Below are 27,426 nucleotides of genomic sequence, written 5' to 3'. Positions count from 1 at the left end.
CCTGCACCACACAGACAGAACACGGCAGCCGAGTGGCTAAAGCCCTCCAGGTCTGGCTGCTCCCACTGCACTCAGCCTTTTTAGGGCAGAATGTTTTCCTCCTTCTCTCATGAAGATAAGAAAAGGGCTTCTTTTCATTCTCTCCTTCTTCTGGTATATGTAATACAGGAATTCTCACTTGGAGGCACAGAGGGAGTGTTTTACCAAGAGGGAGAACAACAGATACAGCAACAAGACCAGCTTTGCTAATTGGATTATTGCAATTTAAATATATTCCTCCAGGTACATGACATGCTTAGCATTTGTTTGGCTTTTTTTTTTTTTTAAATCCTGTCAAACCATCTTCTCTTGATAACAGTAAATGAGAGGAGAGCTGCCTACTAATTAAGCTATTTGCTCCTGGCACAGCTGATATTCTCCAAATTGCTGGGAGGGCAGACAGCGTAGCTCGGGCACCCATTTGTTCCCATTTCCCTCGTTAAAGCTGCTGGTTTTAAGAGGCAAGGTGGGGCACAGAGCAGTGCTGGTGGTGGGATGCTTGGCCCTGGCTTATGCCCTGCCTCCGTGCTTGCTTTCCTCGGGGAGGTGCTTTAAGACCTGTTGGATCTACACTCCCTGCACAACACGAGTGGTTTGGCAGTGAGTCAATGCTTCCTTTAACCCAGCTGGGCGGATGAGGTGTGGGGCTGGCAGGAGCCAGCTCGCCTGCCCGCGGCCCCATTATTTGGGGCGGTCACGGAGGTGGGGCCCAGCAGTGTAGCAGTCGGGTAACGGGGCCGGCCGTAGGAATGCCTCTGGTTGTCACTTAGGCTCGTCGTGCAAGATGGGGAGGAAGCTGGATCTCTCCAAGCTGACCGATGAGGAGGCCAAGCATGTCTGGGAGGTGGTTCAGCGTGACTTCGACCTGCGGAAGAAAGAGGAGGAGCGGTTGGAGTGAGTACCTGTGCCTGCCAATGGGAGATATAGGCTCCTTCATCTCGTGTTGGATATGGATAAAGCAGTGGGTGAGGAGGACGGAGCTGTAAACTGAATGTAGTGATTGATAGGTGATGTTATCAGCTGTGTAACCAGGGCAGGTGATGGGGCAGCCTGCTCAGTGCACTCCAATGGCTGCTGGGTTCCATTTCCCAAGGAGTTCTTAGTGGCAGAGAACCCCACTTAACTGCTGTGTTGTTTTGGGAGCTCTCATACACTTCATAGAATAGAATCATAGGATTGCTTAGGTAGGAAGGGACCTTAAAGGTCATCTAGTTCCAACCCCAGGTGGATGATTCTCTGCAATATAGTGAGACCTGGGAGCTTATGGACACCTGAAGGACCATCGGAAAATAACTGAGGGGAGTACAGCAGTTGTCAGGAGGCTGAAATACACTCTGTGGCAGCTTGTGCTGTGCTGGGGCAACTTCAGGGAGATTGGGGTGAAGTAGAAAGTCACTGAACTACAAATTGATGCACACACTGAAAAGGAAAGGACTTAGCAGCCCTGTTGCAGCCCAAGCGAGGATTTAAGGCAGGTTTTTCCCAAGCATGTGTAAGAAAACAATGTTGTTTTCAGTGGTGAGGGAAGCAAGTGGGTTTTAAAGTTCCCTTTTCATGGAATGCGAGACGCTGTGCTTCAATTGTGTGATGTGCTTTGTGATACAGTGACAGCTGGTGGGAAAACAGGTTCCTCTGCCTGCAGTGGGCTTCCTCGTGCTTCTGAGAACTCCCTGTTGGTCTGGCCAGGCACCTTAGCATCGATTAACCAGGAATAAGAGCCCCTGCCCAGCCACAACTCCTGCATGCACCCATCTGCTGGGCTGAGCGATGCTATTCACCGCCTGCACGAAGGATGCTGAGCAGGGCGGATGGGGTGTGCCATTCACCGTGAGCTCTGAGCTGGAAATTTTGGAGTCTGCTGATTGCATATCTGATTACAGTGTGGGAGGAAGAGAGAATTCCCTATCATCACCATACTGTAGCTGGTAGCTCCAAAGCAGGACACAGACCAGACAAGGGTGCTGGAAAACATGTGATTACTGGAAAGGGAAAGTGTCTCCTGTGTGACAGAGCTGTGCTTTGCCTAGAGGAGGGGGGTGGGGACAGACATTGCTGTGCCCTTCAGCAAAGCAGTGGGCGATGTGAATTCCTCGCTGACTTGACCTGGCGCCAGACTGGCTTAGATGGGTGCCCTGCACGGATCCCATAGGGAATGTTGTCTGGTTGTTGGTCAGCACAGCTACAGCTGAGCCCTTGAGCCTCCAAAGAGGAAAGTATCAGGGTTGGGGTGAGGCAGAGGGAAGCACCGAACTCGGGTAGGGTAAAGAAAAAAGGAATAACTAAAGAATAAGGGGAAAAGCTGGGCTATCCTGTGGTCCCAGCTTATTTCTGTGTGCTCCTCTGCTTCCCACCTGAGATGCAAAGTGCTGCAATGCCCTGTCACAGCACTTATTGCTTTTATATTTAGCTTTCCATTTTGACGAGCACTGCAGAGCTCAGAGGTGCTTCTGGAATGCTGCAACCTTTAAATGCCCTGTTCTGCTCCATTAGCTGCTTCCTGCCCGGCAGAGGATCTGCATTAACTCTGTGCGGCCTGGCACTGCTGAGGCTTTAAGGGGCAGACAGGTATTCGGTGAGCTCTGAGCACAAAGAAAGGTGCTGCTGGTGTGTGTGGTTTTTCAAAACAGGGACTGGCTCCACAAACAAAGCTGAAGGCAGCAGGAAGGTTGGGTCCAAAGTGAGAGGAATCCATTTAGCTGCTGGCAGGATAGCAAGTCCTGTTTGCCTGGTTTGTGCGAGCAGGAAGCGATAAACGTGATTGAAATTCATTCTGTGAAAATGGGTGAGTGTGCTTTGACCTCTCCTGCATCACAGGCGTCCCGAGTGCCAACATCTTTCAGTACAAGCGTGTCACCCAGCCAGAGGTGTGTGTGTGGGCTCTCCAACCCAGCTCTCTGTCTCCACCAAGCTAAAGCTGGTATAGATTTATGGTACAGCAGGTATCCCTATAAAGCCAGGCCGTACCAGACCATCCGGTGTGCTGGGCAAGCCTGCCCTGTACCTGCATGTTGGACAGAATACATGAGTGTTTTCTGCATGTGACAAGCTGGGACATGATGGAAGAATCCCATTGATCCTGCTCTCTTTGCTCTGACCGTCCCCACTTGGTTCCCAGGACCTGTCTCAACATGCAAGCCTTGAAGGAATGTTCCCCCACTTGGTCTTTTTCTTCCCTTTCAGCCTCCTCTGTGTTTTTTGTCAGAAGCTATTCACCCAATATGGACAAAGGCTTCAGCTGCCCAGATACCACAGAAATATGTGCCTGAGGAATTCAGGAGCAGCCTCTGCGGGGCATCTCGTTGTCTCCTTCCATAAAGCTTGCTGCCAGAGCCCCCTGCTTTAGGGACTGAGCCGTTGGCATCTTCCCACTTCCCTGCTGCTGGTTCACTTTGAGCAGAGCAGCACAAGGATGGGCTGCCGGGACGGACAGACGGAGGCATGCAGGTTTTAAACCGGTTGGGCTGAGGCTTGTCCTTCCTTTAGCAGCTCTCGAGGGCGAGGGAGGGGAAGCGAAGGGGTCCGACTGGCTCTGAGAACAGGAAAAGGCAGTCCAGGGAAAGATCGGATCCTGCTGGAAGCAGCCTGGGTGCAGGGTGGCAAAGGAACGCTGAGTGCAGCCCACAGCTTGGGGTCAGCACCCAAACCTGCAGCCCTTTTGGTGAAGCCATGGATGAACGCAGTGTGCCATGAGTTCAAAGGCAAGCAGTGTCCCTGGGAAGCTTTCTTCTTCCTTGTTGTTTGCTGTTTGCTCTTCCGGACCGAATGCTGCTGTGCCACTGGGATTAAGATCAGTTTGGGTTTGTGCAGTACCTGCTTTCTTGGCCTGTGTGCTCAGAAGGTGGTTTGTGAGGCTGCCACAGCCTGCAGCTGGGTGGGTTTTGTGTTTTGGTGTTTGTTTTATGTGGCTGCATGTAAGCTTACTGCTTATTTTCATGTGTTGTGTTCCGTGGTGAGTGCAAGCTGTTCCATCAGGAAGCTCCAGAGGGGAAGCTTTGCAGTGGTGCAGGTGACCAGATGCAGTGCAAAGCCTCCTGGTTGCTTGAGCTTTCTGGTCTTGGCCAATTTCTGCCCTGCAAAATGCAGCTCCCTCACCCTGCCCAGATGGAAAACAAGCCTGCTAGGGCCTCTTGCAAGTCAAACACCGTCTTGTAACCATAGCCCAGAGGGCAAACATACCTGGGCTAGCAGAGAGAACAAACAGAAAGCCTTTGGGTAAAGCCTCCAGCCCCTAAAGGTTTGGGTTGAAATGCATTTTGAGGCTTGGTGGCAAAGAGATGCCCTGTGCAGCAAAAAGGACCAATTTTTAGTACAGCCAAGTCTGATCTGAAATGTGGCAGCAGCAAATGCTGATGCATAGGGACCTGCTCTGAAATGTGGAGCCTGCTGCCTTGCTCCGCTGGGCACAATTTTACCCCATGATAGGTTATTGATTAATTTGCCCTCCAGCTGTTTCCACCAGCTGTGGGACTCGAGGTGATCCCTGAAAAATCATTCTCTAGGCTGATTGAGCATTACTGGGTTTACCATGTGAGAGAGGCTACAGAGCTCACCGAAATGATATTGCGTGCTGGGGAAAGGTATCCAGGATGAAAACGTATCAGTGGAGGGATCTGCTCATGGATAGAGTGATGCAAAAATCAGAGTGGTAGCACTGATTTCCTTGGGGGTACTGGAGGTGTCCAGGGATTGGAGCAGGAGGGAGCTGCTGTTGGGTGTCATTTCACCACCTAATGCACGCCCCTCTGTTTTTGGGATGCGTCTGCAGGGACCTGAAGTGCAAGATAGACCAGGAAAGCAGCAAGAGAGAGTTCCTGACCCACCAGTCCCACCTGAACGAAACGCACTGCGTGCACTGCCTGCAGCCCTTCAAGTTCCTGCTGAACAGCAAGCGGCAGTGCCTGGATTGCCGCTTCTACACCTGCAAGAGCTGCAGCCGCTACAACAAGAGGGAGCAGGGCTGGGTCTGTGACCCCTGCCGCCTCTCCAGGTAGGGGCACTGTGCTGGGGCATCGGGATGGAGAGTTTCTGCAGTCTCAGCCCCACGCTCTGTTTGTCATCGTTCACTTGGAAGGGGCCTTTGAAGGTCACCTAGTCCAACTCCCTTGTGATGAACAGGGACAGCTTCGTGCTGGTCTCCTTTCTCTGCATCCTCTGCTTGCTCCCCATACCCTAAGGGCGATCCTTCTGCTCAGTGGGGGTGGGAGCGGGGTGAGGGTCTGTTTTGGCGAGGCTGCCTCACCTCTATGTGCTTCCTCCTGGGGCAGAGTGGTGAAGATCGGTTCCCTCGAGTGGTACTACGAGCACGTGCGGTCCCGTTTCAAGAGGTTTGGAAGTGCCAAGGTGCTGCAGTCCCTCTACGGCAGGCTGCAGCCAGGGCAGAAGGGGAATTCAGCTCTTCTAGGTGAGGACAAGCGCCGGGGTTTCTGCTGTCCTCAAGCTGGGCAGGCACCCGAAGGGATGCCAGCCAGAGAACTTAGCGTTGATACCCATGAAACAGCAGGGTAGGATGTCCAAGCTCTGCCTTCAGCTGGGGTTAACTTTCTCGCCTTGACTTACATAGCTTGCTGAGGAATTTGCTGAACAACTGGCTGTGCTGGCTGCCTGCAGGCTTGCTGCGTGGCTGATGGAGCAGCTTCAGCTCCCTGCTTTCACGTCTCTGTCTGGCACGTACAGCCAGCAGGCACAAAACCTGCCGCAGCCATGCCGAGCCCTTGGGATTTTAGGGTCTGAGGCTTGAGCCTGGGTGCTGTGCCTGCATGCAGCAGCCGCGGTCAGCAGGGGGCACTGAGTGCCAGGCTCAAAGCCTGTCCTGGCACCGCGGCTCTACCTGTGCCCGGCTGTGGTTTGTCTGCCCAGCTGTGATTGCCACCTCTGCAGCTGGTTTGCTTTCTTGGCACCAGCACAACTCTTGTGGCATGCGTTTCTGAGATTCCTTTTTATATTTAAAAACGATAAGAGAATCACAGAGCCATTCCAGTTGGAAAAGACTTAAGATCCCCACGTCCAACCTCAACCTGCCCCACCATGCCCACATCCCTCAGTGCCACATCTGCACAGTTATGGAATACCCCAGCACCCCCTGGGCAGCTGTGCCACTGCATCACTGCTCTTTCTGAGAAGATGTTGTGCCCAATATACAACTTGATCTTCCAAGTCAAGCTATGTCTCCAAGCACAAGCTTTGTTCTCTCCAAAGAGCCTTTGATGGCTGTGCCTTGTGATGGCTAGAGACTGAGAGCTGTGCTTAAGCATTGCTCTGAGGCTTGTTCTGTGCAAGCTACCTAGAGAAAATATTTATTTATCCTTTTTTTTTTTTTTAATTCCTCTTGTTGTTCAGGTCTTCATGACAGAGTTTACAGCCTGCCAGACATCAACAGTAAGTCAAAAAGAGAATTGCAGTGTGTGTTGTGCAGTCAGATGGAGGTTGCTGCTGTTTTTCTTTTTGCTCCCTCCGGTTGTGGGTACCCCGGAGCTGCTCGGTGTGGCTGGGACGAGGAGCCTCGCTGCTCATCCTCTGCCCTGCAGCACCCTTGGGGCTTCTGAGGGCAGACTCTGAAACAACAGGGCTTTTTGTTGCCTGCCAAACTTGTGGCTTGCGAGAGCTCACTGTGATCTCAGTGCATCCATGTCATGTGCTTGAAGCTGGCTGTGTTCGTAACAAATGCGCTGAATTTGTGGATTTGGGCTGTGTTCTTCTTGCAGGGAGGGTCAATATTGCCATGGGACATTTTGCTCTTCCAAGAGGATTTTTTGTTCCTTTTCTTTCCGTTGTCCCCTTCCTTTTATTTGTGCCACATAGGAGCTACAGTGCAGCATGCCAAATAATAAAAATTGAAGGAGTTGTTTCAGAATCAGTCTTTCTGACATGCACTGGTGGGACACCAGGGCAGGGGGTTGCCTGCCCCAGGGTCAGGGTGCAGGAGCTGCCCATGCTTACCATGCCCTTGTCTCCTCCAGGTGAATGCCAGCACCCTGCCAATGGTGGCACTGGGGACGACAGTGGTGATGAGGATGATGCGCTCCATGGAGCTGAAGCAGAGTGCTACAACAGAGTAAGGGCTTCCCCTACAGCCACTCACCCCTTCTGAGTGCACTGTAGCCTGCCTTGGGTGGTGGTGGCTGGGTACTGCTCCCTGCTCTGCTTCCTGATGCTAGCCCCACTCCCAGACCAGCTCATGGCTTTCCCCGTATCTGGGGAGGTTTGCTCCCAGGATCGGAGGTATGGAGCTGCTTCAGGCCCCAAGAGCAGCTCCTGAGCCTCTTTCTGAGGGGTTCAGCTGCTCACCTTGCCTTCAGAGCAATCTTGCCAGCAGAGCATCTTGCTGTCTGCTTATGGCCACAGTCTCAATGCAGAGACCCAGGAAACCAGGTCTTTGAGTTCAGTCCTAGCAGTCCCACGTTAACTGCCTCCCTGCAAGCAGGATACTCCTGAGAACCCAGTGTTCTCCAGGAAAAGTGGGAGCTTCCCATCCTGAGAGCTTCCCACAAACAGATTCTGCAAACTAAGCAGGCGGGGGCTCCTTCTGCTTTCCATGGAAGCCAGCTCAGTTTTCCCTTCTCCCATTTTCCACGCCAAGATGCGCAAGACAAAGCGCCTGCTGTCCGTGCACCCCTTTGATTTTGAGCTGGACTCGGAATACTCTGCCCAGTCTCGCCGCCAATCTGCCCAGCTCTCTCCAGTGGCCATCAGCTCTGATGCTTTCCAGGTACTGGGCTTGCCTTTCTCTCTGTCCTCCTCTTCCTGCTGTGGCTGTAGGGTTGCACGGTGGCTTTGGGAAGCTGCGGTGCCGATCTCTGTGCAGAGCACTGCTATTTCTTCTTCCATTCCAAACCCTGAGTCAGGAGCAGGAGAGCTGGCTGTGGTGAGGACTCTCTTGCACCTCTCCTTCCAGATTTGGGCTGATCTCTTTGCTGACTATTTCCTGTGCTGTCCCAGGGCTGTGGGACACCCTAGCTTCCAGCCAGTGTTTGGGAGCAGAACGGTCAGCACTTAAGGAATGTTGAAAACAGCTTTCTCTCCCATCATCCAATCCAGTTTGGGGCTGCTTTCCCGCATGCACTGGGGACGTGATTTGCTGGTAGCTTTGTGTGTGAGGTTCAGAAGAGGAATCCTGCATGGCCAGAGGGGTGGAAAGTCCCCATCTGTCAGAGAAGAGAACGTGGGGCACAAAAAAACTGCACAAATAACTGCTTTGTGCCAGCTGGTTGGGAGAATACAGACAGGATTTAGGACAAATGGGCAGGTTCAATCTTTATTTACATAGATATGTACGTCCTTTACCTACATTTCACCCTTATGCTGTGGAATTTAATGCAAGCATAAGGAGGGCTGAAACAAAGTCGATGTATTGGTTGTTGAGAAGTAGATGGCTGTTGCGACTTTGCAAGTCAAACTGTGTGATGCTTTAAAAGCTGGATCTTGGGGCCCAAGTCAGCCTGACAGATGCCTGGCTCTCATAGAAACTAACAGTGCCCCCTGGCAGTCATCTGAAATATTGCTCAGCCTGAAGATCAAAAAGCCTGTAAGCCAGGTTGCTTAAAATCAGTGTTATAAAGGCTCAATCCGTGCAGCTATTGGAGGACAAAGCTAGGAACTGCTTGGGGAGGTGGGGAGGGCGGTCCCAGCATCAGCCCCCGTCTCTCAGTCCTTCCCAGATTTCTCCGGCCCAGCTGAGGATGCTCCCCGAGAGCCCCGGCTGGAGGAGGCTGACCTGGCAGCTGTGTTCCACATCTTGAGGGAGCAGGAGCAGCACCTCAGCCCTCCGGAGCAGCACTTCAGCACGGAGGTTCGACTCACGCTCAATGCACGCAGACGGAGCCTGGACAGAAGTTCAAAACCTGGTAAGTGTCTGGGTTCCAGCACCCTGCTAGGGAAAAGTAGCTCTTACAGACACCCAAGAGATCTCTCCAGCCCTCATTGCTCCTTGGGAAGATGCCCTCCCTGCTTTCATAAGTTATGCTCCATGTGGATAAACTGCTCCCAGCACCCAGACTGAATGAAGAGCCCAAACCTGGACTGCAACACGACTGAAGAGGCAGGAACAGATTTTATTGAGGGTCTCAGCTGCTTGAGGGGGTGAGAGGAATGTTCCTCGTGCCCACCTGTAGCTCAGCAGCACCCTGTTTAGGTGGATGGAGCTGCAGGCTGAACTTCTGCTTGCAACTCCACTAGAAGGGGTAAACTGACCTGCTTATTTGCTTGTCTGAGGGATGGGACTGACATCCAGGGCTTTGTGCTAGGGGCTGTGAATCTCTTGAGTCCTCATACTGAAGCCTTCTCCCTCCAAAGGCAGCCCCTGGATGGAGCAGCCCCGGTCCCCCTACTCTGCAGACATGGACACCTCTGATGAGGATGTGAAGGGAGCCCCAAAGCTCGCTGCCTGCCTGCCTCACCACCTGAAACGCCGGAGCAGAGCCTCCTCCCAGGAGAACATCAGCCACAGCTCGGGAAGTCAGGTACCAAACAGTGCCACCTGTGGGGTGGCCTAGAGGCTGTCACATCTGCTTGGTGTCGCATGGTGGTTGTGTGGCACCAGGTGGATGAATGCCCAGGCCATGCTCAGCCCTCTGGGCTATGCAGAGGTGGCCGTGAAATGGGAAGTCAGGCTGGGAAAGTGGGAAGGTGTGTTTTCTGCTCATCCATTCCTCATGGTGAAGAGATCAGGCTTTTCTCTGTCCCATTAATATTACACAGTATTCTTCACATCGGCCCTTCTACTTCTATGCTCATGGCTGGGAGAAACTGTACCCGCTGCTGATGCAGCAACAAGCCTGCCTTCAATGCTGTTAATTTCCAGCCTGCCCCCATTAATCTGCACGCTACCTATAGTTTTACGTGTCCTCATTCATCAAGTGAATGGGCTTTATGATCAAGACTTGGAGGGGAATGTTTAATCAGCCCTGAGATCCTATTCTTTGGCAGCGTGGAGCGTTCCGGCCTCAGCAGGACAGGGACAGGCTGACCTGTCATGCATTTCTGCCAAGTGATAATAGGGGAACAGCCTAGAGAAGGGTGTCAGGAAGGCTGTGCGCTTGTTTTAATTGTCAAGTGAGGACCTGCAGTTCTTGTCATCACCTTTGAGAAAGGATGAGAACGGTTAAGGCTTCCCTGACCCTCTTCAGCAGCAAAATGCACGTTGGTGTCTGACCACACAGATTTCCAAGGGGAGAAGTGTGCTGGTTCCACTTACAGCTGTGCCCATCTTGGGTGCTGCTGAGCTCTGTGTGCCTCCGTGGGGGCATCTGTCCTTTGGCCTTTATTTCTCTCAGCATATGTTCAAATGGGTGGACGTGCTTCGTTTTCCAGCCCACTGCAAATGGAAAAAGCTCAGCCTGGGTGTCGTTAATGAGCCCACAGTACGTTAGGCATGAAATGTGCACAGTGCTTTGCAGTGGGGAAATGGGGCCAAATTCCCACCGGTACTCCAGATGACTTCCTTCATCTCCACTCCCAGCCCTGGTTTGGGAGCAGTGTGCCTGGTGTTTTGCTGTCACAACAGCGTGAAGGCATCGGTGGCACCTAATGGTTACAAGGCATCTCCTAATTCCTGATTCAACCCCATTTGTTCGTATTCCAGCATCGTTCATTAGCTTAAGTAGCTGTTCATCCTTCCTGCCCTTTATGTGGCTGATGGGTTTACAGCTAGCAACAGCTAGCAGAGCCTGCCCCTTGCCCAGCAGGAGGAAACGGGGCTCTGTGCTGGCCCATTAACCCCACAGCAACACAGGTATGGCTGCTACCACTAGCCCAGGAGAAGCCAAGAGGAGCCCAAAGGGGAGAGAAAGCCAGAGCAGCTCTTAAAGACAGAAATAAGCTGAAGTTGGTTCCTCTGAAGTGTTTTAGTGGAAATGTATTCACCAGCCTTTGTCGTTCAGAGAGCAGTGCAGGTGGACCAGCCCCTAATGGGATGCACCCTATTGGGGTGCACCTTGCTTTGCACGGGGATAACTGGGCACTAAAGCCAGCCTTGCTCAGGAAGGAGAATGAAAACCAGCTCTTCCTCTCCCTGTAACCTGCCGACAGCCAGCTCTGCATTGTGCTCCGACCTCTTCGAGCTGCTGCTTACAGGACGTGCAGACAACACCAGATGCTGAGCTCACATCCATCCCCTCTCCTGAAGTTTATGGTCCATCACAGGCTTCTCATTGTCACCAGAGTGCTGCAAGAGTCAGGCCCAATGATAGTGAGAAACCACTTAGAGCTGGCGTGGATTGCTTCCAGCCTGTGGGTTTAATGCTGCTTAAAGGCTCATTCAATTCGGGGCAGTAATTGCAACGCTTTGCTCTCCCCAGGTGCCAGGTTGTTACATCCATCTTCACTTAAGCAGATGCAAGCTGTTGTGAGGATCTAATTAATCAAACACCAGCCAGCACAAAAACTCAGCGAGAGGGTGGAAATGTTACAAAAACAAAGCGAAGCCCTCGCGTCTCTTTGTTGCTCCATTCACTTACTGCATTTGCTGCTCGTCCCCTTTGAGTGGGAGGCAGCCACATGGGGCAGGAGTGATGCAGCATGCAGCGTTTTATCCGTGTGGAATGGGCAATATTTTACATCATTTGTGTTTTATTTGTTTGGATCAAAGGAGAAGGCCCAGTCTTGAAGGAGAGAAAATACTCGTTTCTGAAAGGAGGAAAAATGAAGAGGTTCCTTTTATGCTTTCAGTCATTTAACCACAAAAAAAATTTGTCGTGGCTCTTGAGCCTGGAAAGCCATTTCTCCGTGATTTTCAGAATTCTTATTTCTCTTTATTCCTCCTCTCTTTTCAGCTGGTAGAGGGAGGAGGAAAAGAGGGTTGAGAATCCTGGCAGATCAAAGCATTGAGAAGCGAGAAAAACTTCAAAGTGTGTTGGGAACAACTTTCAGTTTTGTGTTCTGATTGGGAATTTTTCATGGGAAACTCCTCCCTTCTACCCCCTTCCTTTCCCAGTGATGTGTTCAGCAGGGGATCACGGGGTAAGTGCATGAGCAGGTTGAAAAAGACCAAGGTAGGAAGGTTTTGTGGTCATCACCCCGAAGCTCCCAATGCTCTGGTGGGACTTACAGCATTCCATGGACGTAGCATCACTTTGAGTTTTGAGGAGAGGCTCTGCACCTCGTGAAGCTCCTCAGGGTGCCCAGGGTAACAGTCCTTCACTCTCTGATGCCCAACACAACATGATATTTTGGTATCTTGGTCTCTCACACATGGCTAGTGAGAATGGTGGGGATGGGTCAACGGTTGGACTAGATGATCGTAGAGGTCTCTTCCAACCTTAGTGTTTCTGTGATTCTTTTTTTTTACTTTTGCTGGTTGCATGCACCCTGGGCTCCTTTCCCACTGTCCTGTCAATGGTGGCTGGTCTGTTCTCTATGCTTTCTCCTTCCCTCTAGATTCACGAGCTCAACAAACGCATGTCAGTGATTGAACGCGTACTGAACCGCTTGGAGGAAAAAATCCTGGTGCGCTCTGCTGAGGTAACAGGGCAACAGGGAGGGAGAGGGGGCTTCACTGGCCCCTTCTCCTCATTATCAGAGAGGTTTCAGGGAGAAATCAGCACCCGGGGTCACCCCAAAAGCAGCATGATGAGGAGGGGCAGCCCTAAAGTGGGACTGCAAAAAAAAAAGCTTGGCCCATCTCCCCACAGGGAGAATCCTCTTGATTCAGATAGCAAAAGCGTTGCGTCGTTGGAGAGAAATGGAGGCAAGCTTAACCTAGGACATCTGGGTCCCTGTGCAAGCTAGTGCCAGGCCTCTTCTGCACAAGGAAAACCGTGTTTCACTTTGATTCTCTGTTGAGTGCTCTTAGGAGAATCAATCTTTATGTATAGAAAAGTGATTTGGTTATTTTAGATGAGAGCTCTGAGTCAAGAAGGACTTCTGTATCTCTTCTGGGCTGCTCTTGTCTTGCTATGCCATTAGGCTCTGAAGGAAACAGCTAAATTAAGTTAAAGTTGGGTGAGGATGCAGAATCTGTGAATGCATAGGTCGCTTAACATTGATTTTTTGGGTCTCTAATTTTAGGCTGTGTACTTTTCCTTCATGTGAACCCATTGCAATGAGATGCTCTGGCTGCTAATGACTCAGTGGGATGGATAGTAATAATTACAGAGCAGTCCCTCAGGCACGGGGGAGAAACAACGTAATGTCTTATTCTTCCCAAAACTTGTAATGGGGACAGCTATTTGGTGTTCCTGTTGGTAAATCTGAGTGTTTTCTCATCACAAATCAGTACTGAGAGGCTCTGATTCAGCACAGCTGGGGAAATGGGGGTTCTCCTTGCAGCCTGGTGCACTGCCTTTGGGTGGTGGGGGTTTATGTCCTTGGAGCTGCCAGCCACACCATGGCTACAAATGAAAATGTGGTGATTTCTGGTCCCTAATCCCTTGGGGTTTTTGTTGCTTTGTTTTTGTTTTGTTTTTTTTTTTTTTAGGGGAAAACCAAATAAATTCTGTGTGAACAATTCACTTCTGCTATTGTTTCAGTCTCCGGCCACAGAGTCCCAGCTTGATCCTGATGCTGAGGAGGAGGAGTTGAAGAGGAAGCTGGAGGAGTTCACCAGCAACATCAGCGACAGAGAAGTCTCTTCTGAAGAAGAGGAGCGTGAAGAAAGGAAGGGAGTGAAGAGACCTGAGATGAGCTCCTCCAGCGATGACGTGGCCAGTGAAGCTCGAAAGGTAATCTGTGTCCTCACTTGTACCATGACTGGTCTCTTGTTCTGTCTCACATCAGCTTGATGCCTCCAGGGCTGTGGCTTGTCTGGATCTACTGTCTGTATCATAGAGCATTCTAAGGTGGAAAGGATGACCCACACAGATCAAGTCCAGCTAGGAATAGAAAAGTCCCAGGGTATTGGATCTAGACCTTTCACCTTAGGAAAACTTGTAGGCTCTCCTAGACTGATCAAAGAGTTGAAAATAAATTCTCTTAGAGGTCTGAAAGACTACTGCCCATCATGGGAAGGGGTGCCACATCCACATCCATGCAGTAGAGTATTACACACTTATCTCAGGGCCTGGATTCCATTACAGGGATGCTATGGAGAAGAGGGGAAGAGAAGAGCTCAGTGACAATTTGGGACTGGCAGCCCTTGGCAGCTGCCTGCTGCATCTTGAAATGTCTCTTCCAGACCTGTAGCAGTCCCATTTTTCCCCACATATTCCCTAATAGGGCCATAAGCACGAAACAGAGTGGTGAAGGTCAGGCAAGTAACATGGGGGTTACACAGTTCAGCTCCCAAGCTGGGGGAGACATCCAGCCTTCTGCATTGCAATGACACTCAGAGCAAAGGCAACAAATACCATGAAACTGAGTGAGAGGTGACTGCAGTGACGTGCAGGTGGAGGAGTTTGGGTTAAAGGCTGTGTCAGTGCCTATTTTTTTACAGCAACCTGCCTTGTGGGTTTTTTTTTTTTGAGAGATTTCTAAGGGTGTCTCATGAGAAAACCCAGTGACTTTCTGACATAAATGATCTGCAGTTATCAGAACTGAGTTCAGAGCGCATTCAGAAGCAGGGAGCACAAAGCCTAACGAAACTCAGCACCACCTCCATGACCAAATCCAGACCTGGGTCTGGAATTCACGTAATCCTCAGTTGGTTTCTATGCAAGTCCCATCCAGTCAGGCAAAAAGGCTTCTAATGGGGGAGCACTCAGATAAAAGCAGCGTTTGTGGTGTGAAACTCTGCTGTACCATGAGGGCACCATAAAGTGATAAAAGTGTCATCTGGGCTGAGTTAGCTGGTTCTTTGCAGAGTGGCTTGCCTGGAAATACGTGCAGTGGTAAACAAAACTGTTTGTCTTTGTCTCCAATGCACATATCACCCCAATCTCCTTGGTTTCTAGGGAATTATCAGCTGAGAGAGGGATGATGAGCTTCTTGGGTCTATTTTTACGTGTGCTTTATGGCTTACCTAGCAAAAGGGCTAGGGCAGCACTTAGAGGCGTCACAGCTGTCAGTGCTCCTTGAGGTGGGAGGTAAGGATATCAGCCCCAGGTTCTGGCAGTGGGGCAATCCAACATCTTACACGCTTTTCCAGTGCGGCATCACAACCAGCCAACCTGGCAGGGAGAAAGGCTAAGAGAATCATTGAATATTCAGGTTGGAAAAGGCCTCTAAGATCACCAACCCATCCTGCCATGCCCACTGACCACGTCCCTCAGTGCCACATCCCCATGGCTCTGGAACATCTCCAGGGATGGTGACTCCACCACTCCCTGGGCAGCCACTTTTTCAGCCCCACTAGAGAGCCCTTAAGCCCTTTCATTATCCCTTTTCCATCTTCCACTGGCTGCTATAGGCCTGATGCCCCTCCATGCCTACTTGTGCTGAGTTGTACACTGCAAGCACACATCAAAATAATGAATTTTTTTTTCTTTTTTTTTTTTTTTTCCTCACCCCTTGCTGCACTTTGACTGGGCATTCACAGAGGTCCTCAGCTCAGGCTTTGAGTGAAATCACGGCCAAAGCACTGAGAGCCATAAATGCCACGGAGAAAGCGGTCTCTGAGTCACTGCAAGGACAGAGCTGGGGCAGTGGTGGCTGTGCTCTGCATCTCAGCATGGAGGATGGGAAAGAGGCGGCTGAAGCATACCGTGAGCTTGAGGAAAATGTAAGGTTCCCCAGAGCCTCTGTGAGCTAGGAGGGAACTGGGGGAGGGAGTACAGTGGACCCCCCCCAAAGCTTCTTATTAGCAGGCATTCTGGAGGTCAAAGGTTGGGCACCACGAGCATCTATGTGTAAGGATGCAACCCTCCCAGCTGCAGGTTGTGAGGCTCAGGGTAGAGTTTAGGGGAAGGAAAGGATTAACCGAGGGTTGACACACTCTGATTTTCTTATATGCCTCAAACAGTAGGTTATTCACAGTTCATAGACACAAAGGTCCTCCTAGCTAAGTGCTGTAGCTGGAGATCTGAGCGTGGGCATCACATCTGTGCTCTGCCAGCCATGCCTTCTGACATCCCCACTGCCCTATCTGATGATGCTGAGCCCCTCCTGCTGTCCAGGTGAGCCACGCTCCTTCCTTTGGAGGGCTGACTGGTGCAGGAGCAAACTTTGGGCTTCCTGCTTCTCCTGCTCATGGCCGTGGGAGCCATGTGCTCATCCCACCATTCCCTCGGGTCCCTGGTGAGTCATGTCCCACCGGTTGCATTTTAAGGGATGCCACTTGCCTTGAGGATGCTTAATGATGTTTAATGGCCTGGCAGCAAACGGTGCCCTTGTGACTCATAAACTGAATGATTGCACTTGGTTATGGACACTCTGCCTCGGGGCTTGCAGTGGGGTCAGTGGGGACCTATAGGACATGGCACACGTGGGTGCTCAGCATGCCAGCAGAGAGGGCTGGAGGAGCAGGTCATGCATTAGCAGTACCAAGATTTCGGGATCATTCAGCAGAACTGTGGCCTTCTGATGTTATTGCACAGACAATCTAAGTTCAACTAAATTGCTTTGCTTGGTCTTGCATCTGAGTAGTAGCCAAGGGGTGGTAACAGCACTTGAGTAACACATCTCCTTCTAACGGGACACACAGTGACGAAGAGCCCTGCCAGAACTGAGGGTGCTGCCAGGGCTGCAGGGCAGGAAGGGGGCCATAGAAGAGCAGCAGGGGCTGTGTTCACATGAAGGGGAGGAGCAAGCAGGAAGCTTAATGGTGCAACCTATTCTTTTTTTCTCTTTTTATTCCAGGTCTACCTGGCTGCTGGGAAGGCCTATCAGCTGGAGACAACCCTGTCAGAGCTCGAGGAAGGGGCTCGGCACTGCGGCACGACCGACTCGGAGCTGTCGGAGCTGGAGGACAAAGTGGCCTCGGCAGCTGCGCAGGTACAGCAGGCAGAGAGCGAGGTAAGGGCTCATCAGGAGCTACTTCACCTCCAGCCCAGCTAACAAAGCTGGTTGGCAGTCTTCCACACTCTGCCCACCTGTTTTGTTTCCCTCCCTTTAAAGATATCGGATATTGAATCTCGAATCGCGGCTCTGTCTGCTGCGGGGCTGACGGTGAAGCCGGTGGAAAAGGCAAGGAAGAAATCAAATGGGCAGGTGAGTGGGGAGGAGGGGGGTTGTGAGCACAGGGAGGGGCTGCCTGGCTGCTCCCAGCTCCTTCCTGGCTGCTCTGAGCCTCACTGAGGATGAGATGGGAGGCTGCTTTGGGGTGAAGCAAACACAGAGAACCTGTGCCCCTTTTCTGTCTGCAGGCTTTCCACCTCTGCTCCCCCACCCCCACCAGCAGTCCAGGGGAGTCTTTGGATGATGTTAAGGTGGGTAGGTGTCTAGCATGTGTTTAATAAGCCTTAATCCTGTGTTCCAGGATGTGGGTTTGAGTACTCAGCAAGGGCAGGAGGGCATCCTCTGGATGCACCTGTGTCTTCCTACCCACCACAGACTGCTTTCCCTCTCTTGCAGGCAATGTCTGGGCCCCAGGTCCTCAGGAGGAGGTTCAACAGTCCCTTTGAAATCACTGGTAAGAGCTGCGGCTTTGTCTGTGGGATGACCTCAGCTCCTGAGATGCTCGGTCATTTCTATCTCTCTCTTCCTATTTTCTCCCTTTTTGGAATGCTGTTCCCTGTGCTTGTGTCCTGCCAGCACAGCTACAGAGGAGACCTCATCTGTAGTGGAGGATCAGGGTCAGTGCTGGGGACAGGGTGAGGTGGCTGCCATACAGGTCTTGGTGGCAGACAACTGCCTGCCCCAAGGGCCACTGCTCTGCAGTGCAGGCTTCTACCACCCTAGTGGCTCTGCCTTCAAAACTAGTCCTTAACACTCCACCTAAGCTTCTTTCCTTAGCCATTTCTTCTCACTGATTCCCCTGGGGAGGGTATCCTTTGCCCTGCTATTTGCCCATCTCTGCCACTGGTCCCACTGGGACGTTGAGAGCCAAGCTATGGAAAATGGCAACTTGGGAGTGCTTCGAAGTAGGCCACACGACCTGAAACTCAGCCCAGCAGCCCATGTGGCAGAGGGCAATCACAGGAAAAGTTTCATCCTGACAGATATCAGCAAATGCCATTAGGAAATGACTTTTCTATTTCCGTTATCTGGCCTCATACGCTTACAGGCAGAAGGAATGGCTCTCCTTCCAGATAACGCCAAATAGAAGATGAGTGGAGGAAAGGAGGGGAAAGATCACTTAATGCAAAGAAGGAATTGCGTTTCCCCATATGAGACAATTAAAAGCTCTGCTTCCCAGGCACAGGCTGGTAGATGTAAAGGTCTCCTCGGTCATCCGCTCTCCTAAGGCAATGGGCAGGCACATAAAGGCAGCCTCAAGGACACGTCAGTCCTGCAAAGAAGATAGAGAGATGCTCCATCAAGCCGGACATCACTGGGAGAGCCTAATCCCCTCTGCATGAGCTGGAGCACTACCCAGCCTCACCTCATGCCTCTTCTTCCATTACAGGCTTCGATGACTCCTTTGACCGCAACTCGGTTTACCGCGGCTCGCTGACGCAGAGGAACCCCAATGGGAAGAACAGGAGAGTGGAGCGTCTCTTTGCGGTACGTGGCCAGGCTGGCAGTGGTACCCCATCCTCCAGTGCTCCCCTCCAACCCACAGAGCCCCAGGAGGGACAGGGAATATGCTGTCCGTGTCACAGGGGACAGCGGTGCTGATGCCTTGCCTCTTGTGCCTTGCAGAAGCCGGTGATGACTCACTTGTCCTGAAGAGGGGATGCCCACCCGCCACTGCATTTCAGTGACAGTGTGGGACTTCAGCACCCAGCCTTCCCCCAGTGCTTGCCCCTCCTTCTCCCATGGCCACATCCCCCTGGAAGCTGGAAGAGAGAGGAACAAGTTGCAGGAGTGCAGACACATGGCCGGATAATCACGTGGACAACATCTGTTTGGGCAGGATGCTGGTCTCCTTGTCCCTTCCACTAGGGACACTGTGAGAACCATTGGTGGTGATGCCAGAGGAAGGGTCCCTACGGTAAAGCACAGTGTCCCGGGGCCTGATGTGCAGCCCAGCACTGGTCCTGCCTCATCTCTGGGGCATCACTTCCTTTCCCTGCACGGGAGCTGCACTGTGTTGCTCCTAGCAAGCTCTTGGCCAATGACTCTTTGCACTAAACCCAGTAGGTACACACTGAGGCTTCTTGCCTGAAGCAGCTGGGCTCATGTGGGGGCAGGAGTGAGGTGAGGCTTGTGGGAAGAGGCAGCAGCTTTCACTGCACCAGTAGGAAGATGGCTTGGGGTCAGTCTGACCAAAGGTGCCTTCTCTCCCTGCAAGGTTCCATCAGCAGGCTCAGAAGGAAACCAGCACCAAGCTCTCTCCAGTCTGCAGAAAGGTCCCCTGGAGGTGTGCCTTTGTCCCCTGGAGGCTGCACTGGCCCTGAGCACCCTCCCACTCTCTGAGGCTGGCTGTTTTCTGCTTCCACTAACTGAAGACAGGGGGGATAGGGGGAGATTTTTGTTAAAAACTTCAGCTCCGTCTCTGCTTTTACTTTTAGCATGAATTCACAAGGTTTAGCTTTGGTCGTAGCAGAGAACTCACTATTTAGACATTAGTCCTGCAGTCATCCCAGAGCAGTCCTGTGAGGCTGGAAACTTACCTATCAGTTTTCCTTCTTTAAAGTGAAATCCTTCTGGCCTGAAGTTGAAAAAGTGGAAAGAGTTACACTCATGGCAGTGTGACTGCTTTTACCCTCCCCAGCTTGTAAGCAGTTCGTGGTGTACATGTATGCACGCACACGTCCCCCTCTCCCAGGAGCATCCATGGAGGCTCTGCACCATGCTGGTTTGCAGCAGCTGAGCACAACTCCCTGCAGTGCTCCACTGAGCTCTGAGCAATGCTGTGGGTTTGCTCTGGTGCCATGGTTCAGCCCTCACCCACACGCCTCTCGCTGTACTCAATTCCAGCAGTAAGCCAAGTCCTTTCAGGTGGTCAGGCAGACTCTTGACCCTCTGGAGCCCTCCTTGTAAGTCTCAGCAGCGTACAAATAAGGCATCGTTCAGGTTGTAGCTTTAACATTTACTGCTCTGTGTAGAGGTTATGTATGCACACTGCATCACACAATAAAACTGACATAGGGTCCAGAACCCAGAGGTTTATTTCACAGTGTCGTCCTTCAACATGCTGCAGCTAATGATGCTTTGTCTCCCCGCCCTCTCTTTTGCCCCGGTGCCGTGGTTAAACCCTGGCCCCACACAGCCCATTGCACTTGGCCATATGGGGTCGGCTGTCCCCGCTGTGCCCCCTCGCTGGAGGGCAGCATGAAAAGCAATGCAGCACTGCTCGGGGTGAGCACGGTCAGGGGTACCCAGCTGCTGCTCCAGCCCCACGGAGCAGGGGATGCTTGGAGGCGGCCGTGCGCCTGCTCGTCCGGGCAGGGACCGCGTCTCTCCCGACCCCTCCCGCCCCCAGTACGGGTGGAATTCTTCCCCCCTCGTCCCGAACCGCGTCACGTCGAGGACGGAGATCAGAACGCTCCCGAACGATGTGCCTCGGCCGGCTGGAGATAAAATTATGGCCCTCTATGAGTCACGAAAATCCTTTTCCTGATTTGACGAGAGCGAGCGCGGGGGGCGGCGGGGAGGGGAGATGCCTCGGCTCTGTCCCCGCCGGGGCTCGTTTCTGACATCAGCACGGAACCGGGCATAAAAGCGGCGAGCGGCGCCCCGGGGCGCACAGGGAGAGCGCTGGGCTCCGCGGGACGGCACCGGGCGCTGCGGGACCGAGGTAAGCGCGGGGCGAAGGGCGCGCGGCGAGGGCTCTCACGGCTGCTTCCCCGAACCGACGGCTTCGGCTGCAGGTGGGGCTGCTGCAAACTTCATCTCCTCCCACCTCCTGGGATTGAGCCTGCCGCCGGTCTCGGGATGCTGCGATGGGATCCGGATGGGGCTGGCTTTCCCCCATGGCGTTCCCCGATGGCGTTCCCGCGGCAGGGACGCGCTTTCTCTATCATTTCTCTACCAGCCCCATCAGGGTCCAGCCAAAGGAAGCCGCGGGCTTCTTGACGCCCTCAGAACGCGATTGCTCTGTATATGTGCCCGCAGGTTGGGATTGTCGCCGTTTGCCGAGCCGCTGTCGTGGGAGAGCCTCGGGGATGAAGCTGGGGGCCACCTGCCTGCTGTGCTTGCTGCTCGCCTGCATGGCCCTGCCCGCCGCCGGCCGCCTCCGTGTGCACTCCATGGAAATCAGGAGTAAGGAGAGCAGGAGTAAGGGAACCCCCAGGACCCTCCTTGGTCCCCCCATAGGTTCGAGCGGTGTCGCTTTGCAGCAGCCCGGCAGGCAGTCCCGAGCACTCCTCTCTCCCCTCGGTCCCGTTCTTTCTTCCCCACGCGCTGTGCATCACTGCACCGACTGTTTCCCGTCTCTCTCTTTGCAGACCCAGACATCGACCCCTTCTGGTACACCGGCCGTGGCATAAGGCCCGTGGGGCGATTCGGGCGACGGCGAGCACTTGGGGAAAGTGCCCAACCCAGGGAGGCTGTCCTGCATCCTGCCTGCATCCCCCCGCACACCCAGCCCCCCCAGGAGCAGCAAAGTGCCTGAGTTGAAGATGCGGGATGCCAATAAAAGCCTTTTTTCCTCTCCTCCTACCTGGCCCTGACTCTCTGCTCCAAAACCCAGTGCTTGGGGGGGGGGGAGTTGGGGTGGGACAGGACATGAGCTCTAGTGATGGTGGTATCACCTAAAATTAAGCCCTGGGGGCTCTCCTGTCTTTCTGCAAGAGAATCCTATGGGATCCCCACAGTGTCAACACCCCTGAGAGCACCAAGCCCCCCACATCACTACAGAGCCACTGTTTTCATGGCATAGGTTGGAGGGCTTCACTCACTCTGTGACACCCCTTTCACAAATCTCCATTGCTTTACCCATTCCCCAGTTTGCAGTGAGGATGATGTGGATCCCAAATGCAAGCTAAGGATGGATAGCAGGGATCAGGACTGCCTAGGGAAGAAAGGGTTAATCTGGGAGGAATGAGGCAAGTGGCAATTAGCTGCTATCAAATTAGCTGCCTAACTAACAACGGGGATTTAGGCAGGAGGAGGAAGCAGCTGGGAAGGATTCCCCCATCCCACACCCATCTCAGTGCTGGGCAGGTGTCACAGAGGGTGGTGGTGTATGGGGGCAGGAGGGGGAAGCTTCCTGGCCATAGGAACCAGAAGTTCTTGACAGCTGGAGCGTCTGATGAGGACTACATTGCCACGCTCTGGTCCTCACCATCTCCAGACCTCCTGCATATTGGCACCCAGGGCAGAGAAAAGGATGTGGCTAAGATGAGCTGCTTTTTATTGGCAGTCAAGTCTTGAAGTTGTTGGGATGGGCTCCACAAGCCAAACTCTCTTGAGTCTGGGGAAGCTGGTGCACGGCTGGGGCAGGGGGATGTCCCCAGCCGGGCTGCTTCTTGACAGTGGACTTCCCCACTCACTTCTGGAGAACACCATCACGAGATCCTGTTGAGGGTCTGCATGCATTCACTGGCAGAAGATGGGCAGAAGGATCATTGCTCCACATTGGCTGTGAGCTATCCTGTGTTGTCACCCCTCGGCCACCGATGCCAACAGCACAAGGTCCAGCCCCACGTCCTGTGAGGAGCCCGTGGCCCCTCAGACATGGCAGCACCCCCTCCTCGTCCCGCTTGCCCGCAGGTCCAAACGCTGCCTGCCACTCGTGGATGGGACAGCTGCCTTCTCACCTTCACGCCGCAGGAGCTCTCGGGCTGACGGGGAGCACAGAGCCACAGAGCATCACCTCTCTTGTCAGGGCATGGGGTCAGCCAATGCATGTTGGGATGCACCTGCTGCTCTGTCCCACCCTATTTGCCACCATGTTGGTACTTCCCAGCAACTTCTAGCCAGCGTGGTGATGTCATTTGAAGGACAGATGTGCTGGGGCCACAGGTCAGGTCAGGTATGTATACCCAGGTCGGGTACTTAACCCAAAAAACATAGTGGCTTTGATCTCTGCACCTCTAATGCTGCATCTTGGCATGGAGTTGTCTGTCCTAGGTAATGTGGTGCTGTGCCACCACAGCCACTGCCTCCTCCAACCTGGCAGGAGGGACACAAGCTGCAAAGCAGCTCTTGCTGGCCAGCTGGGCTTTGGGGAGAAGCCATCTGTAGCCTGGAAGCATAGGCAAGAAGAGCCCATTGTCTTCTCTAAATATTCTTCTTATAGCAAGAGGTAGAGCAGAGCACTCACACTGGTTCCCAGTGTGAGGATGTGGCATCAGACTGGGGACAGAGCAGCTCTGCTGTGTCTCATGTTGCACAGGAGGTTTGGGGGAGCCAGGACCCATGGTTCCCCCACTTTGGTTCTCAATTGGAGCCACCCCACACCTTACCTACTGCCATAAAGATGTCGTTTACTTGGTGGTTGGATTTTGCAGACGTCTCCATGAAGAGCAGGCTTCTGCTCCTTGCAAACTCTTCCCCATCCTAGGAGGAGAAGAGCAGTATTGTTTCCCCTGTGCCAAGGGACAGTGTAGCCTTGGGGACCCATGGGGACAAGGCAGGGCTCCTGCATGCCACTCAGCAATGGGGAGACCAGCTGGCAGCAAGAGGGATGCCACTTGGGAAGAAAAGGCTCTGCTAAGATGTGTCTTAATGCTTGCAAAGGGGACGTGGTGTGTGCTCACCTCAGCTGCAATCTCCCGTTCATCAGCCAGGTCTGTCTTGTTGCCCACCAAAGCAATGACAATTTCATCAGGAAGGAACTCCTTCTCCAGTTCCACCAGCCACTGCTTCGCTCTGTTGAATGTTTCCTGGGGAAAAGAGATAGCCACTCCTGATGCAGATACAGGAAACTTTGATAGGAGCCCCTGGGCTCTGCGGTTGCTGATGCATCCCAGTGGGACACTTATTTGCCTAGAGTTTGTGATCCCTTCTGCTTTATCAGGGACACATCTGGATGCCTGTCCCACCAGCTCCACTGCCACACAGCAATGTTTTCATGTGGACAGGATGTGCATCCACCATCTCACCTTATTAGTGAGGTCATAAACAAGGAGTGCAGCGTGGGCACCACGGTAGTAGAGGTGGCAGACACTGTGGTACTTCTCTTGGCCAGCCGTGTCCCAGATCTCCAGCTTGATGGTGGCTGTCTCTAGTTGGATTGTCTGTGTGAAGAAGGAGCCTGCAAGATATGTGGTAGAGGGCTCTGGTCTGCTGCTGTAGGACCAAAGCCGCTTTGAGGGGTGCTGACAATGCTGCAATGCACAAAACTGGATGGGTTTTTCTTAAAGGCACCCTGAGCCAATCAGCTCACATGGTGCTGTGTAGAGTTTGGTGTGGAGATGTCTGCTTTGATGTATGCATGCTGTACAACACCACTGCTGTTGTAGCTGCTGTGAATGACAACAGGGTAGGAGATCACAGCAATGTCCAATAGAGCTATCTGAACCTGAAGAGTTTCACAGCATGGCCATGGACTGGTGGTGGGCAACTGTATGCGAGCTGCTCAGTCACGGCCTGAACCTCTGATTGATCACCTGAAGTGAGCCATGAGTCAGCCAGAGGAGCACAGGTGAAGGCAATTCACCCATGCTCCTAGACCTATTTAAGAGCTGGCTACCAGGAGGGAAGGATTTCTTCTGGAGATCTGCTCTGCTGGAGTTTTGTAAGTGAGCTCAGGACACAGGTGAGCTTTCTATCTCTTCTCTTTTTGTTATCATCATCTGCTTTGCCTAACTCTCTTGTTTATTTTGTAATTATAACATCTTAATATTCACTGATTATGCAGTAACACTTGAAGGGACAGCATGTCACCAAGCAGGGCTGGTGGCCCTTCTTTTTGGCAGCTTTGGGTGGACACACAAGTTTTGATGTGTGCCCTGCCTGGGGTTGTTCAGCATGGTTGGGCAGAGCAGAACAGCGGGAAAGAGGTTTGCCCCACTGTGCTCCTGGACTCACACCTGGGTGAAGAACCTCGAGCAGATGCTTCTGAGGTGTCCAAACAGGTGTAGGTGTCCAAACAGGTGTAGGGGACCAAACATGTAAAAGGCAGATGGGACTGTATGATTTGGAACCCAGGTTCCCTCACTTTGCTGCTAAGCTGCCTCCAACAAGCAGAAGTAAATTGAGCCTCTGTGGTTTGGATGTGGCTTTGCTTACAGCACAAGGCAGAAGGAAATGGATCGAAGCAGCTCACTCACATCCTACAGTAGGCAGCGACTCCTTGAAGTCATTTTTCACATATCTGTAGGCAAGGCTTGACTTTCCCACTGATGTGTTTCCCAGCAGGACCATCTTGTAGATGTAGGTGGGACGGTTATCCCCCGGGGAGCTGCCTGGCACCACTGTCTGCGCCATGTCCTGCAAGGAAATCGGCTCCATCAGAATGTGTCAGCAGTGATCCCAGGTCCACCAGCATGAATTCGCTACCAGTGGCAGTTGGGTGAGCGTGGTTTGGCTTCAAAATAGGCTGAATTAAACATAATAGCCCAGTGTACCTGCCATTGCCTTGGACTGTCAGCTGTGATCAGAGAGTGGAAATCTTTAAGAAGAAACCTGATGCAAGAGGCGTGCTTGCATGTGGACAAGGAGATTTGTTTGCATGCATCTCCTTGAAGATGCAGAAATGTTCTTTAAGGACATGCTGGGGAGAGCTGCTGACAGAGAAACATAAATTAGGAGTGTGCCTTGCTATTGAGCACCCCTTCTTGGGATACCTTACGCTGATATTGTGCACTTATTGAGGGATTGGGTTAAAAGTTACACTGGGATAATCTAACTCAGGCTCTGAGCAGTGGGTTCACACCCCACACCCTTCTCTCAGCCCTGTGTCTCCCTCTTCTTACAAAAGCCCCTTGTTTCTGCATGCTGCCTGTCCCTTCATTTCAGTCTCTCCCCTGCAGTCTGGCAGGCTTCAGGCCTTTAATTTTTCTCTGTGCCTCACCTGTTTGCCCCCATAATCAATGCAGGCTGTCTTCACAAGAAGCTGCATGAATTTCGTCTGTATATGAGCTCTGTTTCTCATTTCATACTGCTGCTTCTTAAAATGCCCCCGAAGCTATCTCAATTTAACCCCAGAAGATTGCATTGATACTTGAATAAAACTCACTCAACAATTACTGCAATTGCAGGAAAATTTCCTTTCAAACTTCTCCTACAAGCAAACAGCTATTGAGGACAGGAAGCTTTGCCAAACAATTTCTTTTTCGTCTTGAGAAGATGCAGGGGGTTCACCTCCTTTTTCATCCGAGGAGAACAGCAAGAAAGCAAAACAAATAGAATCATAAGTCGGAATATCCTGAGTTGGAAATGCCCCATAAGGGTCTCCAAACCTTGGCCCTGCCCAGCAGCACATAAAGCTGAGTCTCTCCAAACCAGAAGCTCTAAACTAAAAGACACAAAAACCGTGCGAGATGCTTGCTGACCTTCTGTAGAGATGTAGAAGCTCCTTAGGAAAAGCAGGACCCCAATATTACAGGCTGGGCTTGGGGCTCTGAGCACCTGATGGAGCTGTAGCTGTCCCTGTTCATTGCAGGGGAATTGGACTGGATGGCTTTTAGAGGTCCCTTCCAACTCCAACAATTCTGTGAATCTGTGCTTCTGCCCACGCGCTGTAATTCTGCAGTGCCCAGCCCTGCAAGTTCGGCCCATGAGGTCTTTTTACCCCAGATGGTGCTAGCAAACTGCCTCCCCACTTTCCTACTGCTGACGTTCAGCTCAGTGGCAGTCACTTGGTGTACAAGCAGTCTTAAGCAAAGTTTACCAGGAGGCACAAAAACCTGAGCTGCACAAACACTTCCGTGTGCAAACAGCGCTGGAGAGACGTAGTGCCGATTTCTCAATGCAATCTCCTCTGAGCTGAGGTCATTAATGACCCAGATGGACAGAAATAAGCTAGCAGCAAGCAGAGACCCCTGCACTGGCTGGGGATTCAGAGAGTGGGCTGCCTTTATGGCTAAGATCAGGGGCTGCTTCAGAAGGCAACTCCCATGGGTCTGGGGGGGACAGGTAGCTGAGAAGAGGTGGGTGCAGCCGTACAAGGCAGAGGAAAGAGTTACCTGTACGCAGCCTTGCTTTCTTCCTACACGGGGGTCGCAGAGGATGGGAACGGCCTCAACAGATGATAACAGCCTCGTTCGACCTCCCTGGCTGCCTCCTTGTTGCAGGAAAAGAAAAGCGAAACTCAGGCAAGGCACGCCGGCAGCTCCCGGAAAATGGTGCCAAAGTTGACAAGTGAGCTGGTGAACCTTAAACCCTCCTGCTGGTAGGGAGAGGCTGGGATGTAAACCCTGCCCTCTGCACTGTCACTCAGTTCCGTGGCTGTTTTGTGGCATCCTGCAGCAGAGATTGAGGGCTGGGTACAGGGCAGGCTGGAGCAGGCTGTTACAGCGCAGCAGTTTCTGCTGACGTGGGTTAGGCTTCCTTCGGTCTCGTGCCAGGATGTAGGTTCTGATAACTCAGACCCGGGGCTGCCAAAGCGCATTGTTTTTTTGGAGCTGGTGGGAAGCAGCACACCCACTT

At 52.4% G+C, this 27,426-nt stretch overlaps 3 protein-coding genes across 15 annotated transcripts; 2 read left to right on the top strand and 1 right to left on the bottom strand.

Annotated features, from left to right (window-relative positions):
* The first annotated feature begins 456 nt into the window (after window positions 1-456).
* MLPH (melanophilin) lies at window positions 457-20,162 on the top strand. Of its 11 annotated transcripts, none has more exons than XM_052675725.1 (18): window positions 457-505; window positions 810-933; window positions 4,805-5,026; window positions 5,304-5,440; window positions 6,376-6,414; window positions 6,996-7,090; window positions 7,616-7,744; window positions 8,684-8,879; window positions 9,328-9,494; window positions 12,409-12,492; window positions 13,500-13,691; window positions 15,443-15,625; window positions 16,702-16,857; window positions 16,960-17,052; window positions 17,208-17,270; window positions 17,416-17,473; window positions 18,410-18,507; window positions 18,646-20,160. In XM_052675725.1, the coding sequence occupies exons 2-18, from the start codon at window positions 824-826 to the stop codon at window positions 18,670-18,672; spliced, it is 2,049 nt and encodes a 682-aa protein (XP_052531685.1). In that variant the 5' UTR covers window positions 457-505; window positions 810-823; the 3' UTR covers window positions 18,673-20,160. The 11 variants fall into 11 exon arrangements, with proteins under 11 accessions (XP_052531685.1, XP_052531682.1, XP_052531681.1 ...); XM_052675722.1 differs by lacking the exon at window positions 457-505 and adding an exon at window positions 517-639 and having other exon boundaries at window positions 16,702-16,836; window positions 18,646-20,161; XM_052675721.1 differs by lacking the exon at window positions 457-505 and adding an exon at window positions 517-639 and having other exon boundaries at window positions 12,409-12,477; window positions 18,646-20,159.
* Window positions 20,163-20,737: 575 nt separating this feature from the next.
* PRLH (prolactin releasing hormone) lies at window positions 20,738-21,563 on the top strand. Of its 2 annotated transcripts, none has more exons than XM_052675736.1 (2): window positions 20,738-21,150; window positions 21,336-21,563. In XM_052675736.1, the coding sequence occupies exons 1-2, from the start codon at window positions 20,832-20,834 to the stop codon at window positions 21,500-21,502; spliced, it is 486 nt and encodes a 161-aa protein (XP_052531696.1). In that variant the 5' UTR covers window positions 20,738-20,831; the 3' UTR covers window positions 21,503-21,563. The 2 variants fall into 2 exon arrangements, with proteins under 2 accessions (XP_052531696.1, XP_052531695.1); XM_052675735.1 differs by having other exon boundaries at window positions 20,738-21,165.
* A 663-nt stretch (window positions 21,564-22,226) lies between these two features.
* RAB17 (RAB17, member RAS oncogene family) lies at window positions 22,227-27,207 on the bottom strand. Of its 2 annotated transcripts, XM_052675733.1 has the most exons (6): window positions 26,964-27,207; window positions 25,107-25,266; window positions 23,937-24,088; window positions 23,592-23,717; window positions 23,298-23,391; window positions 22,227-22,673 (listed from the first exon to the last, which is right to left on the bottom strand). In XM_052675733.1, the coding sequence occupies exons 2-6, from the start codon at window positions 25,261-25,263 to the stop codon at window positions 22,561-22,563; spliced, it is 642 nt and encodes a 213-aa protein (XP_052531693.1). In that variant the 5' UTR covers window positions 25,264-25,266; window positions 26,964-27,207; the 3' UTR covers window positions 22,227-22,560. The 2 variants fall into 2 exon arrangements, with proteins under 2 accessions (XP_052531693.1, XP_052531692.1); XM_052675732.1 differs by lacking the exon at window positions 26,964-27,207 and having other exon boundaries at window positions 25,107-26,527.
* Window positions 27,208-27,426: the final 219 nt, after the last annotated feature.

The sequence above is a fragment of the Tympanuchus pallidicinctus genome, unplaced genomic scaffold (genome assembly GCF_026119805.1).
Source record: "Tympanuchus pallidicinctus isolate F22 unplaced genomic scaffold, pur_lepc_1.0 scaffold15, whole genome shotgun sequence".
Taxonomy (NCBI): domain Eukaryota; kingdom Metazoa; phylum Chordata; class Aves; order Galliformes; family Phasianidae; genus Tympanuchus; species Tympanuchus pallidicinctus.
Note: the sequence above shows the minus strand (reverse complement) of the source record. Positions and strands in the feature narration are given on the sequence as shown.